Here is a 15,524-nt window from a genome sequence, read left to right as displayed (position 1 = left end):
TCCACCAGACTTCTGCACAACACAACTGATGGTCCCAACCTCATTTATAAGGCAAGAAATCCCACTTATTAAACCTGACAGGGCACACCTGTGAAGTGAAAGCCATTTCCTGTGACTACCTCTTGAAGCTCATCAAGAAAATGACAAGAGTGTGCAAAGCAGTAATCAAAGCAAAAGGTGGCTACTTTGAACAATCTAGAATATAAGACATATTTTCAGTTGTTTCACACTTTTTTGTTAATTATATAATTCCACATGTGTTAACTCATAGTTTTGATGCCTCCAGAGTGAATCTACAATTTTCATAGTCATGAAAATAAAGAAAACTCTTTGATAAGGTGTGTCCAAACTTTTGGTCTGTACTGTGTGTGTGTATGTGTGTGTGTATAATATATATATATATATATATATATATATATATATATATATATATAATCACACACACACTATGACTTATCTCGGCTAAGGTAAAGCCTAGATCCTCAGGCTACATTCACACTATGGGCGTAGCCAGGATCAAACCTAGGGGGGGGGCAGAACCTCATGCTGTTCCACAGAATTTCATACTGCACACCTCAGCTGCTGCAGAACCTCATACTTCACACTCCTACACTTGAAAATGAAGCCTGCACCTTAAGAAGATGTGGTGAATGCAGTCTATTTATTCCAACTATCAATTGATGTTGATGTGTTACTGAAGACGAGCAATGCCTGTCCTGGGCGTCCTTTTGGGCAGCTATGAGGTGTACCTGACTGGTGCTAAAAAAAGGAGTGTTAGTCTGTATGCTATCCGGCTTTCATTCTTTTTGGTACAGATATGATATGGATAGACAGATATGGATAAATGAATATATAGATAGAGCAGATTTCTAATCTGCTTTTGCTATTGAAAACATTATCTATGAGCTCAAAAACCTTTCAGATGATGCGGTTTTTTAAAAAGCTGATCTGCTTTTGCAACTGAAAAACGTATCCTCAAACGCAGGAAAAACACTGTGTGTGAATGTAGCCTTAGATCAGGACTAGAACAGTCATTTATAGGACATTTCATAACTTTCCCAAATTCCTATGAAAAAATATTCAGCACATTCTGCATTGAACTACTGTACCCAATTTATTATATATTTTAGGAGTCGGAGTCGATCCATTTTATACCGACTCCAACTCCGACTCCACCAAAATGAGCACCGACTCTGACTCCACGACTCTGACTCCACAGCCCTGCTTTCAACAGATTTGTCATCGTTGGGGGACTCCGGATGTGGATCTCATGGCCTCAAGACGAAACAACAAGGTTCCTCGGTTCATTGCCCGATCGCGCGATCCATGCGCCATCGGAGCGGACGCCCTAGTTCTGCCATGGCACCGGATCCGGCTCCCGTACATCTTTCCCCCTCTTCTCTTGCTTCCGGAGGGTCATCAAGAAAATCAGAGTGGTGGGAGTACCAGTGATCTTAGTCGCGCCATATTGGCCGAGCCGAGCATGGTACGTAGAACTAATACAACTAGTCGCCGACGTCCCCTGGCGACTTCCGGATTGCATGGATCTACTCTCACAGGGCCCGATTTACCACCAGAACTGCGGGGCCCTGTCTTTAACGGCGTGGCCGTTGAATCCTGGATTTAAGCACAGGCTGGGTTCTCTCACAACGTGATTTCCACCATGATTAGTGCTAGGAAACCTGTGTCCATGCGCATCTATCACCGCACCTGGAAAGCCCTCTTTTCATGGTGCAAGGATCATGGTCGATCCCCTCTGGTGTTTTCCATTCCGGCCATATTAGAATTCCTTCAATCCGGATTAAAGTCAGGCCTTGCGCTTGGCTCGCTCAAGGGCCTTGTCAGTGCTATTCAAATAACGCAAAATTGCCACCAAACTCCAGGTCAAGACGTTCATTCAGGGAGTCTCCCATGTGGCGCCTCCTTATAGAAGGCCATTTGAGTCATGGGACCTTAACCTGGTTCTTGGGAGCCTTACAGGACGCTCCTTTCGAACCGCTACAGGACGTGCCACTGACCGTCCTCTCTTGGAAGGTGGTCTGTCTAGTGGCAATTACGTCAATCAGATGAGTTTTGGAATTGGCGGCACTGTCCTGCCGCCCTCTGTTCCTGAACTTTCATCAGGACAAGGCAGTTCTCAGGACGTCCCCGTCCTTACTGCCCAAAGTCGTATCCTCCTTCCATCTCAATGAGGAAATTGTTTTGCCTTCCTTTTGTCCTGCACCAGTCCATCGCATTGAGAAGGCCCTCCACACCCTGGACGTGGTTAGGGCTTTGAGACGGTACATCTCACGGACGGCTCCCTTCCACAAGTCAGATGCCCTGTTCATACTTCCAGAGGGGCATAGGAAGGGTCTAGCCGCTTCAAAGGCAACGCTAGCCAGGTGGATTCGCTTGGCGATTCAGGAATCCCACCGTGTCAGGAACGCGCCTGTCCCAGTAGGGATTAAGGCGCACTCTACCCGCTCAGTGGGCGCCTCTTGGGCCATTCGGCACCAGGCCTCGGCAGAACAGGTTTGCAAGGCTGCGACTTGGTCCAGTCTGCATACTTTTACAAAACATTACCAAATTCATTCTCAGGCCTCTGCGGATGCAGCTCTCGGCAGACGCATCCTGCAATTGGCAGTACCTCAGTGCTGACTCAGTGGTACATGGGGTATTAGCAGATGTATGCTCCCCACCCAGGGACTACTTTAGGACGTCCCACTGTATCTGTGTCCCCCAATGAGGCGTAGGAGAAATAGGGATTTTTGTGTACTCACCGTAAAATCCTTTTCTCCGAGCCATTCATTGGGGGACACAGCACCCACCCTGTTTAGCCTACTGGCTCATTGTAGCATTCTTAGTTTGTGACATAATTATGGTTATTGTTGACTGTTTAAGCTCCTACTGCTTTTTTCACCGAACTGGAGAAATCTCATTCAGCGAGAGGGTGTATACTGCAGGGGAGGAGTTAACTTTTTTCTGGTTTAATTAGTGTCCTCCTAGTGGCAAGCAGCATAACACCCACTGTCTCTGTGTCCCCCAATGAATGGCTCGGAGAAAAGGATTTTACGGTGAGTACACAAAAATCCCTATATTCATATTTACTGTTTATGGAATAAAATTTACTCTTGAAGCATTTTCTATGTGCTAGTTTCTTTATTTTGGGATGCATTTTAGGTATTATTTTAGTTATTAATTGCCAGTACCGTAATTAATGAGAAGGCTTTGAAAAATTGCTTTGTGTATGAGACTGATATCACAGATAGGACTGATGACAGCGGCGCCGTGTACAGCAATGAGCCGGTGATAGCAAGCAAACAACATATTGATCACTGGTTCAGTCACCTATAAACCAGCGCCCCGAGACGTCCCTGACCCCAGTGCTGTTATCTACTCTCCTCACTGTGTGCTGCAGAGCATCGCTCCTATTGAGCGCTCTCAATAACAGCAGTGGTAAAGTGCAGTGAAAATCTAATTCCTCTCCCCCAGATGTCTCAATATGGCGATTTTTGATCCTTAGTTGGGTGTTCAAGTTTTAATCACATCATGGTGAGTTGTCGTCTTCCAATGCTGTCGCTTCTTGCTGTTTCATGTGGAGCTGGAAACGAGTCCTGACCTTGTCCTGCAGCCATGTATCCGTTCAGGTGAGATGTGTCTCAGGGAGGATTGTCTAGACTTGATACAATATATCAAACCAGCAGCTATGTGAAGCATTTCCCTGTTTTTTTTGTTTTTTTTTATGTAGCCTTTGTTTCGTTTTCTGAAATCTTGAAAGTGTTGAGGATTTGCTACACAGGTTGTAGAGCTTGTTATCATACAGTGATATATTCATAGATCTGGACAAACCCTTTAAGCAATATGTGACATCAGGCGTGAAGATTCGTCACCTGGACATGTCTGATGATTGGCCGACAGCACAGAGGATTGCTGGGAGATCTGCAGTTAGGGCTGGATGTCCCAATGTTGTGTGCGGCGCTGACATTCGCTGTACGTGTGAAATCACATCCTCAGTATTAATAAAGTAGATCAGGACATTCCAATATTTGCTTTGCAGATTATGTCTGCAGACGACACTTTCTTCCTCCTCCTCCTCCTCATCATCTATAGGTGTCATTGTACTAGTCCGTCTGTGAGACCCCAGCTTTTACAAATTACTGTATAGCTAGGAGTGCGGAGGATGGGAGTTATAATGGGGTGTGTAGGTGGTCACCCATCATAGCTGTCTGAACTGCTGTCAGACGGGTGCAACACTGGCCAGGCAGTAACACTGGGTGCCATCTTCTGCCGATGTGTGACATTAGAAATGCCGTTAAAAGACATTATATAAACTGGAGGATCCAGAGCTTATAATGTCACAGCATTGTAAAAGTAATGGTGATATCACATCTTATTACAGCACAGAGTGATATAAAAGCAGCGGTACTGTAATAAGATATGATATCACCACTCCCTATATAATAATAATAATAATCTTTATTTATATAGCGCCAACATATTCCGCAGCGCTTTACAGTTGAACAGTTTCAAACACAACAGTCATAAGTAACAACGTTAACAATACAATAATTAAAGCGAAATAAGACGACCCTGCTTGTGGAGCTTACAATCTACAATGAGGTGGGGGAGATACAAAGCATAGGTTTGTATTTACAATGATGTATTTACAATGACGGTCCAGCCATCTTCAGGGGGTGGGGGTTAGATGGAGATAGTGAATGGGCTACACACACACAAACATAACATGACTTTGATTACTGAATGTGATAGGCCGCTCTGAACAAATGCGTTTTGAGCGAGCGCCTAAAACTATGCAAATTGTGGATGATCCTAATATCTTGGGGTAGAGCATTCCAGAGGATTGGCGCAGCACGGGAGAAGTCTTGCAGTCGGGAGTGGGAGGTACGGATTAGGGCAGAGGTTAGTCGAAAGTCATTTGCAGAGCGCAGCGGTCGGTTAGGCCGATAGACAGAAATGAGGGAGGAGATGTAAGGGGGTGCCGCACTGTGGAGAGCTTTGTGGGTGAGAACAAGTACTTTGAATTGTACCCTGTAATGAATTGGCAGCCAGTGTAACGACTGGCGAAGAGCGGACGCGTCTGAGTAACGATTAGCCAGATGGACAACCTTGGCTGCTGCATTAAGGATAGACTGGAGAGGGGAGAGTCGAGTGAGAGGGAGGCCAATTAATAGAGCATTACAGTAGTCCAGGCGGGAGTGGATCAGGGCGACAGTGAGAGTTTTTGTTGTTTCCATGGTGAGAAAAGGGCGGATTCTAGAGATGTTCTTTAGGTGTAAGCGGCATGAGCGGGCAAGAGATTGTATATGGGAGGTGAAGGAGAGATCGGAGCCGAACATAACACCCAGACAGTGTGCCTGCTGTCGGGGTGTTATTATGGTGCCACCCACAGAGAGGGAAATGTCAGATTTAGGGAGGTTAGTAGATGGTGGGAGCAGAAGAAGTTCAGTTTTGGAGAGGTTGAGTTTCAGATAGAGAGCAGACATGATGTTGGAGACTGCAGACAGACAGTCAGTGGCGTTCTGTAGTACAGCGGAGGTAAGGTCAGGGGATGATGTGTACAGTTGTGTGTCATCAGCATAAAGATGGTACTGAAAGCCAAATCTGCTGATGGTCTGTCCAATTGGGGCCGTATAGAGAGAGAAGAGAAGGGGGCCAAGGACTGAGCCCTGAGGTACCCCAACAGTGAGAGGAAGAGGAGATGAAGTGGAGCCAGAAAACAGAACACTGAAGGAGCGGTCGGAAAGATAGGAGGAGAACCAGGAAAGAGCAGTGTCCTTAATGCCTAGTGACTGGAGCCTAGAGAGTAGGAGAGGATGGTCAACAGTGTCGAAAGCTGCAGAAAGGTCGAGAAGAATGAGCAGAGAGTGGTCACCATTACGTTTTGCTGTCAGAAGGTCATTGGTCACTTTGATGAGTGTAGTTTCTGTCGAATGTAGGGGGCGGAAACCGGACTGTGAAGGGTCTAGGAGGGAGTGAGTGACCTGTACTGTATATCACCCTGTACTGTAATAAGATGTGATATCACAGCTCCTCTTATATCACCCTGTACTGTAATAAGATGTAATATCCCCGCTACCTATATCACCCTGTACTGTAATAAGATATGATATCACCACTCCCTATATCACCCTGTACTGTAATAAGATGTGATATCACAGCTCCTCTTATATCACCCTGTACTTTAATAAGATGTAATATCCCCGCTACCTATATCACCCTTTACTGTAATAAGATGTGATATCACCGCTCCCTATATCACCCTGTACTGTAATAAGATGTAATATCCCCGCTACCTATATCACCCTGTACTGTAATAAGATGTGATATCACCGCTCCCTATATCACCTTGTACTGTAATAAGATGTGATATCACGGTTCCTCTTATATCACCCTGTACTGTAATAAGATGTGATATCACGGTTCCTCTTATATCACCCTGTACTGTAATATGATGTGATATCACCGCTCCCTATATCACCCTGTACTGTAATAAGATGTAATATCACCGCTCCCTTTATCACCCTGTACTGTAATAAGATGTGATATCACCACTAGAGTTGAGCGACTTTGGTCAGATCGGGTTTAGTGAAACCCGACTGAAACAAAATTTGAGTCGGATGAAACTGGTCCGACTAGGGCAAAAAAAGTCAGAGTTTTGTCCGAAACCCGACCTCAATGCAAGTGAATGCAAGAATCGGATCCTGTGCAGGGCAGGCACCCCTACCCCTCCTCTCTCTGGTGAAGACGGCAGAAGACACGACAGAGGAGGGGAGATTGCCCCCTGCAGTCTGGAGTCGGTGCAGGACGGGAGCACTGCAGCATACAAGTGAGTTTTGATAGGTGCGTGCCCCTGCTTCTAGGGGAGAGCAGCTGCCCCTTGCTGGCTTCGGCCATGATTCACACACAGCGTTTTTGCGGATCCGTTTTTTGCAGTAAAATGCAGTGACTCTGGGCATCCCAGCAAAGTCAATGGGTTTCAAGATATGACACTCAGACACATTGTTTTGTGAGCATCCGTTTTTGGGCTGAATGAGCATGTCAGTTTGTGTGGAGTTTTTCTAATCTGCTTTTGCTATTGAAAACATCTATGAGCTCAAAAACCTTTCAGGTGATGCGGTTTTTTAAAAAGCAGATGTGCTGTTGCAGCTGAAAAACGTATCCTCAAAAAACGCAGCAAAAATGCTGTGTGTGAATGTAGCCTTAGATCAGGAATAGAACAGCCATTTATAGGACATTTCATAACTTTCCCAAATTCCTATGAAAAAAATATTCAGCACATTCTGCATTGAACTACTGTACCCAATTTATTATATATTTTAGGAGTCGGTCCATTTTATGCCTACTCAGACTCCACCAAAATGAACTCCGACTCCACAGCCCTGGTGCTCTCATCTGGTTGTGCCTGGTGTACATGGTGGCACATTACGCAGTGCTGGAGGCTGGTGAAGCTTGTGGCTGCCGCCTGTTGTGTGTTTGGCTGGTGTCTTCTTTCTGCGGCTTTGCTGGTTTTTGCTTTGCAGCCACATTACTCTAGTCACCACTGCAGCCGCTCACTTCTGCTGCTCTGTCCCATCCTCATGCTTTACACTTGACTATTTTATACAAATGCAAGTTTTCTCAAAGAATTAGTGAAGCCTAAAGAGAGTTGAGACTACCATGCATGACTGTGTGTGCCTCCCAATATTGGGAACGTATCTAAGGAAAAAACTCGTCCCTCCAGATTCACCTGCATTCAGCACAGACATGTGCAGTAATCCTGAAGATTTCTAGACTGTCACACTGTAACGATCTTGCTCTGTGCAGACCCATAGTGAGACTGACAGACATTCACTGACAGCAAACAGGCTGCTGCACATTGATGAACTGAAGTTTCACAAATGATATTACTGTATTGTCATAATATATAATGGCCGATGATGATAATTCTCAATCTCCCTCTTCAGGTCAGCCTCAATGACTCCCACAATCAGATTGTCGTCCATTGGGCCGGAGAGAGAAGTAACGTCATCGTGGGTCTCACCAGAGACAGTCTGGGATCTCTGGGCACCAAGAGTAGCAATGTGAGTGACTATGGAGTTGTGTATCTCTGATGGAGGGAGGATATTGGAGTCGGAGGGAGGGAAGGAAGGAGATTGGAGTCGGAGGGAGGGAAGGAAGGAGATTGGAGTCGGAGGGAGGGAAGGAAGGAGATTGGAGTCGGAGGGAAGGAAGGAAGGAGATTGGAGTCGGAGGGAAGGAAGGAAGGAGATTGGAGTCGGAGGGAAGGAAGGAAGGAGATTGGAGTCGGAGGGAAGGAAGGAGATTGGAGTCGGAGGGAGGGAAGGAGATTGGAGTCGGAGGGAGGGAAGGAAGGAGATTGGAGTCGGAGGGAGGGAAGGAAGGAGATTGGAGTCGGAGGGAGGGAAGGAAGGAGATTGGAGTCGGAGGGAGGGAAGGAAGGAGATTGGAGTCGGAGGGAGGGAAGGAAGGAGATTGGAGTCGGAGGGAGGGAAGGAAGGAGATTGGAGTCGGAGGGAGGGAGGGAAGGAGATTGGAGTCGGAGGGAGGGAGGGAAGGAGATTGGAGTCGGAGGGAGGGAGGGAAGGAGATTGGAGTCGGAGGGAGGGAGGGAAGGAGATTGGAGTCGGAGGGAGGGAGGGAAGGAGATTGGAGTCGGAGGGAGGGAGGGAAGGAGATTGGAGTCGGAGGGAGGGAGGGAAGGAGATTGGAGTCGGAGGGAGGGAGGGAAGGAGATTGGAGTCGGAGGGAGGGAGGGAAGGAGATTCTCTTGATCATTTGAGGGAATTGAATGTTATTTTCCAAAAGTATCTTAACATTATTAAATTAATGTAGGCAGAATGCCCCTATAGGCCACTGCCCATCTTGCATTCTCCATGTGTGTAATGCGGTGTGTACTTCTGATTCTCTGCAGGTCTATGTGTCTTATGACTACGGAAAAAGCTTTAGCAGAATATCTGACAAGTTTCGATACCCCTCTGATGGCAGATCTCCCACCGTAGCCCAGTTCTTTCACAGCCCTGTGGATAACAAGCGGGTAACTTGTAGTCTATGGCCCACATTATGGGTCGGGGTGACCTGGACACGACCCCCATATAGCATATAATGTGGAAACAGCAGAGGGGGCGACATGCGTTCTTGCGTTGAGAGAATGGGTCAGCATCTTAGTGATAAAACAGCCGCACTTTCTCCCTCGTCCGCATCTGGCTGTGCTGTAGATAGACCTTGACGTAGTAAAAGGCTCTGCCACATATTGATTTACGCTGCTTAAATCTCTCAACATTTTTAAGATCTCTGCTTGCTTTCAATGAATGAGTATTCTTATGTTAGAAACTCTGTAGACCTAATGCTTCTCACAGATAAGGGTTTATTACTTTTACATCTAGACAATAGTCTGTGAGCTAATACATCTGCAACACAAGTCTCTCCTATCCTGATTTTTGTTACACTGTGTCAGTGCCGGTACATATATCAATCTACAGTCCAGGGTTTAGCAAGAAGAGATCATCAAAATGGTGAGAAATTGTAACTATTCCAGAGAGATGCTGAACGTTTCAGAAATGAGGGTCCTAAGCGATTATTGCAGCTGATAGTTGCCCCATGTGTCCGGACCAATAGCGATACCTTTCTTCTATTCTTTTCTGGCCCTGACTTTTCTTTCTTGCTTTTCAGTACATCTTTGTTGACGCTGACGCCAACTACCTGTGGATCTCAACAGATTTCTGTGTTACCGTGAAGGTGTTTTCCATTCCCTTTAAACCGACAGATCTCCTACTGCACAGCAATGACAGCAATCTGGTGCTGGGGTACGACAAGCTGCACCCCAACAAGCAGGTGAGGTGTAATGGTATGAGAGCCGATGTGTGCCGGTCGTTCAGATGCTCTGTGCCGTCAGACGGAATATCATTGACTTAGCAATCGCACCGACTGCTCAGAACAACGTGCAAAACTAGTATGGAGAAAATGCAAGAGATGCCGCTTTCCCTCTGCAGCCTTGGAGGCGTTCGTCTGCTCCTATCACCAAAATGTACCTTTCAGGCTATCCCTCAACTACCCTCACTAGTCTTCCCTTCTTTTGAGGTCCATGCCGTCAGACTCTACACCCCCTTCTCCATGCGAGTGGCGGTGGTGTATCGTCCTCCCGGCCCCTCCCATCAGTTCCTGGATCATTTTGCCACTTGGCTTCCACATTTTCTCTCCTGTGACATCCCTACCCTCATCATGGGAGATTTCAACATCCTCATTGCTCTTCCCCTCTCCCCATCTGCTACTCACCTTTTATCTCTAACCTCCTCGTTTGGCCTTTCGCAGCTTACTAATTCTCCAACGCATGAAGACGGAAACTCCCTCGACTTGGTCTTCTCTCGGCTTTGTGCAGTCGATGATTTTGAAAACTCCCCTCTCCCGCTCTCTGACCACAATCTTCTTTCATTCTCTATCAAGAACTGCCAGGTTGCTCAGGTCACCCCCACTGTCCATACTTATAGAAACATATAGGCCATTAACACCCAGAAACTTATGAAGAACTTGCAGTCTTCATTGGCCCCTATCTCCTCCCTCTCATGTCCTGATTCTGCATTGAAGCATTACAATTAAACACGTCAAAGTGCCCTGGATGAATTTGCACCCCCTATAAATAGAACACCACAACACAGAGGTGACAACCCTGGCACACCCTGCCAACACGTTTCTTGCAGCGGTGCTCCAGGTGCGCCGAACATCTGTGGAGAAAATCCAATCTACATGAAGATTTCATCCATTATAAGTTTATGCTTAGAACATACAACACTGCCCTTCACCACTCCAAACAAACCTATTTCAACACCCTCATCACCTCACTGTCCAATGACCCTAAACGTCTCTTTGACACATTTCATTCTCTGCTCAACCCAAGAGTACAGGCCCCAACCACGGAGCTCCGAGCTGACGATCTGGCCAATTACTTCAAAGAAAAAATTGACCAGATCCGACAGGAAATTATCTCCCAATCACCTCATACCATGCACTGTCCTCCCTCCCCCACTGCATCTAGCTCACGCTCTGATTTTTAACCAGTCACAGAAGAAGTAAGCAGGCTCCTTGCATCTTCTCGCCCAACCACTTGCACCAGTGACCCATTTCCATCACATCTCCAGTCCCTTTCCTCTGCTGTCATCCCTCACCTAACTAAAATATTTAACCTCACTCTCTCTTCTGGTATCTTTCCCTCCTCATTTAACCATGCCATCGTACATCCACTACTTAAAAAACCATCCCTCGACCAAAACTGTGCCGCTAACTATAGACCTGTCTCTAATCTTCCCTTCATCTCTAAACTCCTGGAACGCCTGGTCCACTTCTGTCTTATCCGCTATCTCTAATGATCTACTAACAGCTAAATCAAATGGTCATTACTCCATGCTAATTCTCTTGGATCTCTCTGCAGCATTCGACACTGTGGATCATCAGCTCCTCCTCACTATGCTCCGTTCCATTGGCCTCAAGGACACCGTTCTCTCCTGGTTCTCCTCCTATCTCTCTGATTGCTCCTTTACTGTATCTTTTGACGGTTCCTCCTCCTCTCACCTTCCCCTTACTGTTGGGGTTCCTCAAGGATCGGTTCTAGGCCCCCTCCTCTTCTCCTTGTACACTGCCCCTATTGGTCAAACAATCAGTAGATTTTGGTTTCCAGTACCATCTCTATGCTGATGACTCCCAATTATACGCTTGTTCTCCTGACATCACGCCAGCCTTTCTACAAAACACCTGCGATTGTCTAAACGCTGTGTCTAACATCATGTCCTCGCTATATCTGAAACTGAACCTGTCAAAGACTGAACTCCTCATGTTTCCTCCCTCTACTAATGTACCTATACCCGACATTGCCATTTCTGTGTGTGGTTCCACTATTACTCCCCAGCAACATGCCCGCTGTCTTCGGGTCATACTTGACTCCGAGCTTTCCTTTGCCCCCCACATTCGATCACTGGCTCGCTCTTGTCATCTGCACCTCAAAAACATTTCTAGAATTCGACCTTTTCTTACTTTTGACTCTGCAAAAACTCTTACTGTTTCTCTTATTCATTCTCGTCTCGACTATTGTAACTCTCTTCTAATCAGTCTCCCTCTTACCAAACTCTCCCCTCTCCAATCTGTCTTGAATGCTGCAGCCAGGATCATATTCCTCACCAATCGTTACACCGATGCCTCTACCTTGTGCCAGTCATTACACTGGCTACCCATCCACTCCAGAATTCAGTATAAACTTATTACACTCACCCACAAAGCCCTCCATGGCTCAGCACCACTCTACGTCTCCTCCCTCTTCTCAGTCTACCACCCTACCCGTGCCCTCCGTTCTGCTGATGACCTGAGGTTAGCATCCTCAATAATCAGAACCTCCCACTCCCGTCTCCAAGACTTTACACGTGCTGCGCCAATTCTTTGGAATGCACTTCCCAGGTCAATACGATTAGTCCCCAATCCCCACAATTTTAAGCGTGCCCTGAAAACACATTTTTTCAGACTGGCCTACCGCCTCAACACATTAACCTAATCTATCCCTGGGTGGCACAGCCAAAAGTTTTACCATAACCAGGTTCCCCGCATCATGTTCCCACATGCTTTATGCATCCATTAGCCCTCTGTGTCTGTACTGTTACACACTTAACATTATGGCTGGTCCAAACAATCAGGGCAATTGTTACCACCCACCTTTCGTGTCCACATCTTTCCTCATGGACTGTAAGCTTGCGAGCAGGGACCTCATTCCTCTTGGTATTTGTTATAATCTGTGTGATTATTGTTATGCTGTAATGTCTATTGTCTGTACAAATCCCCTCTGAAATGTAAAGTGCTGCGGAATATGTCGGCGCTATAGAAATAAAATGTATTATTATTATTATTATTGGAGGAGCACTGAGGCTGGCCGGATCTAGTGATCTGTTTAACTATAGAGCAGCTCTTACAAACTCTATGGCAAGCAGCTTACAAGTGCTGCACTCTTTGCCTTGGAGACAGGCCACCACTGATAGACTGCAGTGGTGACTGGTAATCTAGGCAATGAGCAGACATATGTGGAATTGCCAATCTTTCCATTCTTTGGGACGGAGTGGATTTTTAGCAAGAAGTTTTTGGAAAGTTTCTTTTTTTTTTTTTTACAAGCAGTTTGCAATGTTACCCATTTAACAATACCATTTGTGGCCACTCTTGTGTGTGTATATGCTCAGGTGGCACGTGCCTGACAGCGGCCACAGCCTGGATGAATGCAGTATCATCTGTCCACCATAAGCACCCAAAGCCCATCATCTGCACGGCATATTTTATTCCCTGACGGGCCTGAGTGTATACCAGCTCGGCCTGTGTCCTGCACATTATATAAACGGTGCACAGGCGCTCGCGGCTCAGACATAGGCCAGAAGAACTCGCTAAATGGGGCCCTTTGGTAACAACACGCCGGGAAACTCTCTGGTAAAACCCGTCCTGACATTGCCCTGCTTAAACAGCCAAGGATAATCCTCCATGAGCTAAACATGTCAGCAGCACAAATCTCTCTTGTGCTGATAGTTGTTGCAATGTGTCAGTACAGGAACATGACCTCGGCTATGAGTGCTATGAGGTTAGGACAGTTTGTAAGTTTTTGGATGTAAATAAGAACATCTTTTTTTTTTTTTTTTTTTCCAGCTTTGGAAGTCTGAAGATTTTGGGCAGACGTGGATTATGATCCAGGAGCATGTCAAGTCCTTCTACTGGTAGGTGCCGAAGGGTTCATACCCCACCGCACTAGCTGGAATGATAAAATACAAGTCTGTGTCTTTTTCAGCTGCAGCTCTGAATAATAATGAAAATGATAAAATAAATGTCACTTTCTTTGCTATGCTCATATCTGTTTTCTGTGCCGACCCTGTAAATAATCAAGCTGTTAAAAAAGGTTTTCAATGATCTAAAATGTATCAAGTTAGGAATGAACACTTCTATAATTCTGTGGCCCGTGGTATCGCTCATCATTGTATCACGGCCAGCCACCACGTGATCTCGGGGGTACCACATGATGGATGATACCGATCCGCCCGTCACTTTGGTGGGAATGTCATATATGTTCATCCCTCAATTGTTCTGTGTGGTCTTCTCTCCTCAGGGGCTCCGCTCCTCTGGACAAACCAAACACGGTTTACGTGGAACGCCACGAGCCCCGGGGCACCTCCACTGTCCTGCGCAGCACAGATTACTTCCAGTCTCGTGAAAGCACAGAGCTGATTATCGAGGATGTGGATGGCTTCCAGCTAAGGGACAATTACATGTTCGCCACCAAGACCATGGTAAGCTTCTCCCCACAAGAGCAGACACATTGTAGCCGGATGCAAAGATATAATGGAACTAGAGCGAGAACAAAGGAGGGCAACAAAATTAACTAGATGTGTATTTCCTGAAGGAAGTACAGATAGTGGTTTGAAATGGTTCCCGGGCTGCCCCTTTATGAGAGACTTGCCTGCTGCCTTGCAAGACTTTCAACTCAGGATCCGTTTTAACTGTGGGTGCCCCTCAGGGGTCACGTTGGCCTGTGGGGCCCCTCAGGGTCTGATTTGGTGGGTGGGGCCCCTCAGGATCCAATTTGGTGACCTGGGCTCCTCGGGGCTTGAAATGGTGGACGGGATCCCTCAGGGTCAGATTTTGTGGCCGGGGCCTCTCGGTCCGATTTTGTGAGTGGGGCCCCTTAGGGTCCGATTTTGTGGGCGGAGCCCTATGGGTCCAATTTGGTGGGTGGGGCACCTCTGGGTCCGATTTTGTGGCCGGGGCCCCTCAGGGTTCGGTTTGGTGGGCAGGGCCCCTCAGAGTCCGATTTGGTGGGCGGGGCACCTCAGGGTCCTATTTGGTGGGCGGGGCCTCTCTGGGGTCCTATTTGGTGGGCGGGGCCCCTCTGGGTCCGATTTGGTGGGCGGGGCCACTCTGGGTCCGATTTGGTGGGCGGGGCCACTCTGGGTCCGATTTGGTGGGCGGGGCCACTCTGGGTCCAATTTGGTGGCCGGGGCCCCTCAGAGTCTGATTTTGTAGTTGGGACCCCTCATAGTCCGATTTGGTGGGCAGGGCCCCTCAGGGTCCGATTTGGTGGACGGGGCCCCTCAGGGTCCGATTTGGTGGGCGGGGCCACTGTGGGTCCGATTTGGTGGGCGGGGCCCTTCAGGGTCCGATTTGGTGGGCGGGGCACCTCAGGGTCTGAATTGGTGGGCGGGGCACCTCAGGGTCTGAATTGGTGGGCGGGGCCCCTCAGGGTCTGAATTGGTGGGCGGGGCCCCTCAGGGTCTGTTTTGGTGGGTGGGGCCCCTCAGGGTCCGATTTGGTGGGCGGGGCCGCTCTGGGTCCGATTTGGTGGGCGGGGCCCCTCGGGGTCCGATTTGGAGGCCGGGGTCAATCAGCCTCCGTTTTGGAGTCTCGGGTCACCCATATTTCGATTTGGCGTGCCGGCCCTTAAAGACCCATTTTGGTGCACCGGCCTTTAAGAATCACTTTGGCACATCAGCCCTTTAAGAGACAGTTTGGCGCACTGG

General features: G+C 47.4%; 1 protein-coding gene across 2 annotated transcripts in view; it reads left to right on the top strand.

The window, feature by feature from the left end:
- The window catches only part of SORL1 (sortilin related receptor 1), a 134,918-nt gene that overhangs the window by 14,902 nt on the left and 104,492 nt on the right, over positions 1-15,524 (top strand). For both annotated transcript variants that reach the window (XR_012234008.1, XM_073584849.1), the window contains exons 2-6: positions 7,947-8,063; positions 8,915-9,037; positions 9,673-9,834; positions 13,663-13,730; positions 14,117-14,297. Coding sequence is in view for 1 of the 2 variants with exons in the window: in XM_073584849.1 (XP_073440950.1) it covers positions 7,947-8,063; positions 8,915-9,037; positions 9,673-9,834; positions 13,663-13,730; positions 14,117-14,297 (651 nt within the window). In the remaining variant the exon portion in view is untranslated. The remainder of the gene's footprint in view (positions 1-7,946; positions 8,064-8,914; positions 9,038-9,672; positions 9,835-13,662; positions 13,731-14,116; positions 14,298-15,524) is intronic.

Source organism: Dendrobates tinctorius, unplaced genomic scaffold, assembly GCF_039654945.1.
Source record: "Dendrobates tinctorius isolate UK_male_01 unplaced genomic scaffold, ASM3965494v1 ptg000086l, whole genome shotgun sequence".
NCBI lineage: Eukaryota > Metazoa > Chordata > Amphibia > Anura > Dendrobatidae > Dendrobates > Dendrobates tinctorius.
The sequence above is the reverse complement of the archived record's forward strand: the minus strand, read 5'-3'. Positions and strand labels throughout refer to the sequence as shown.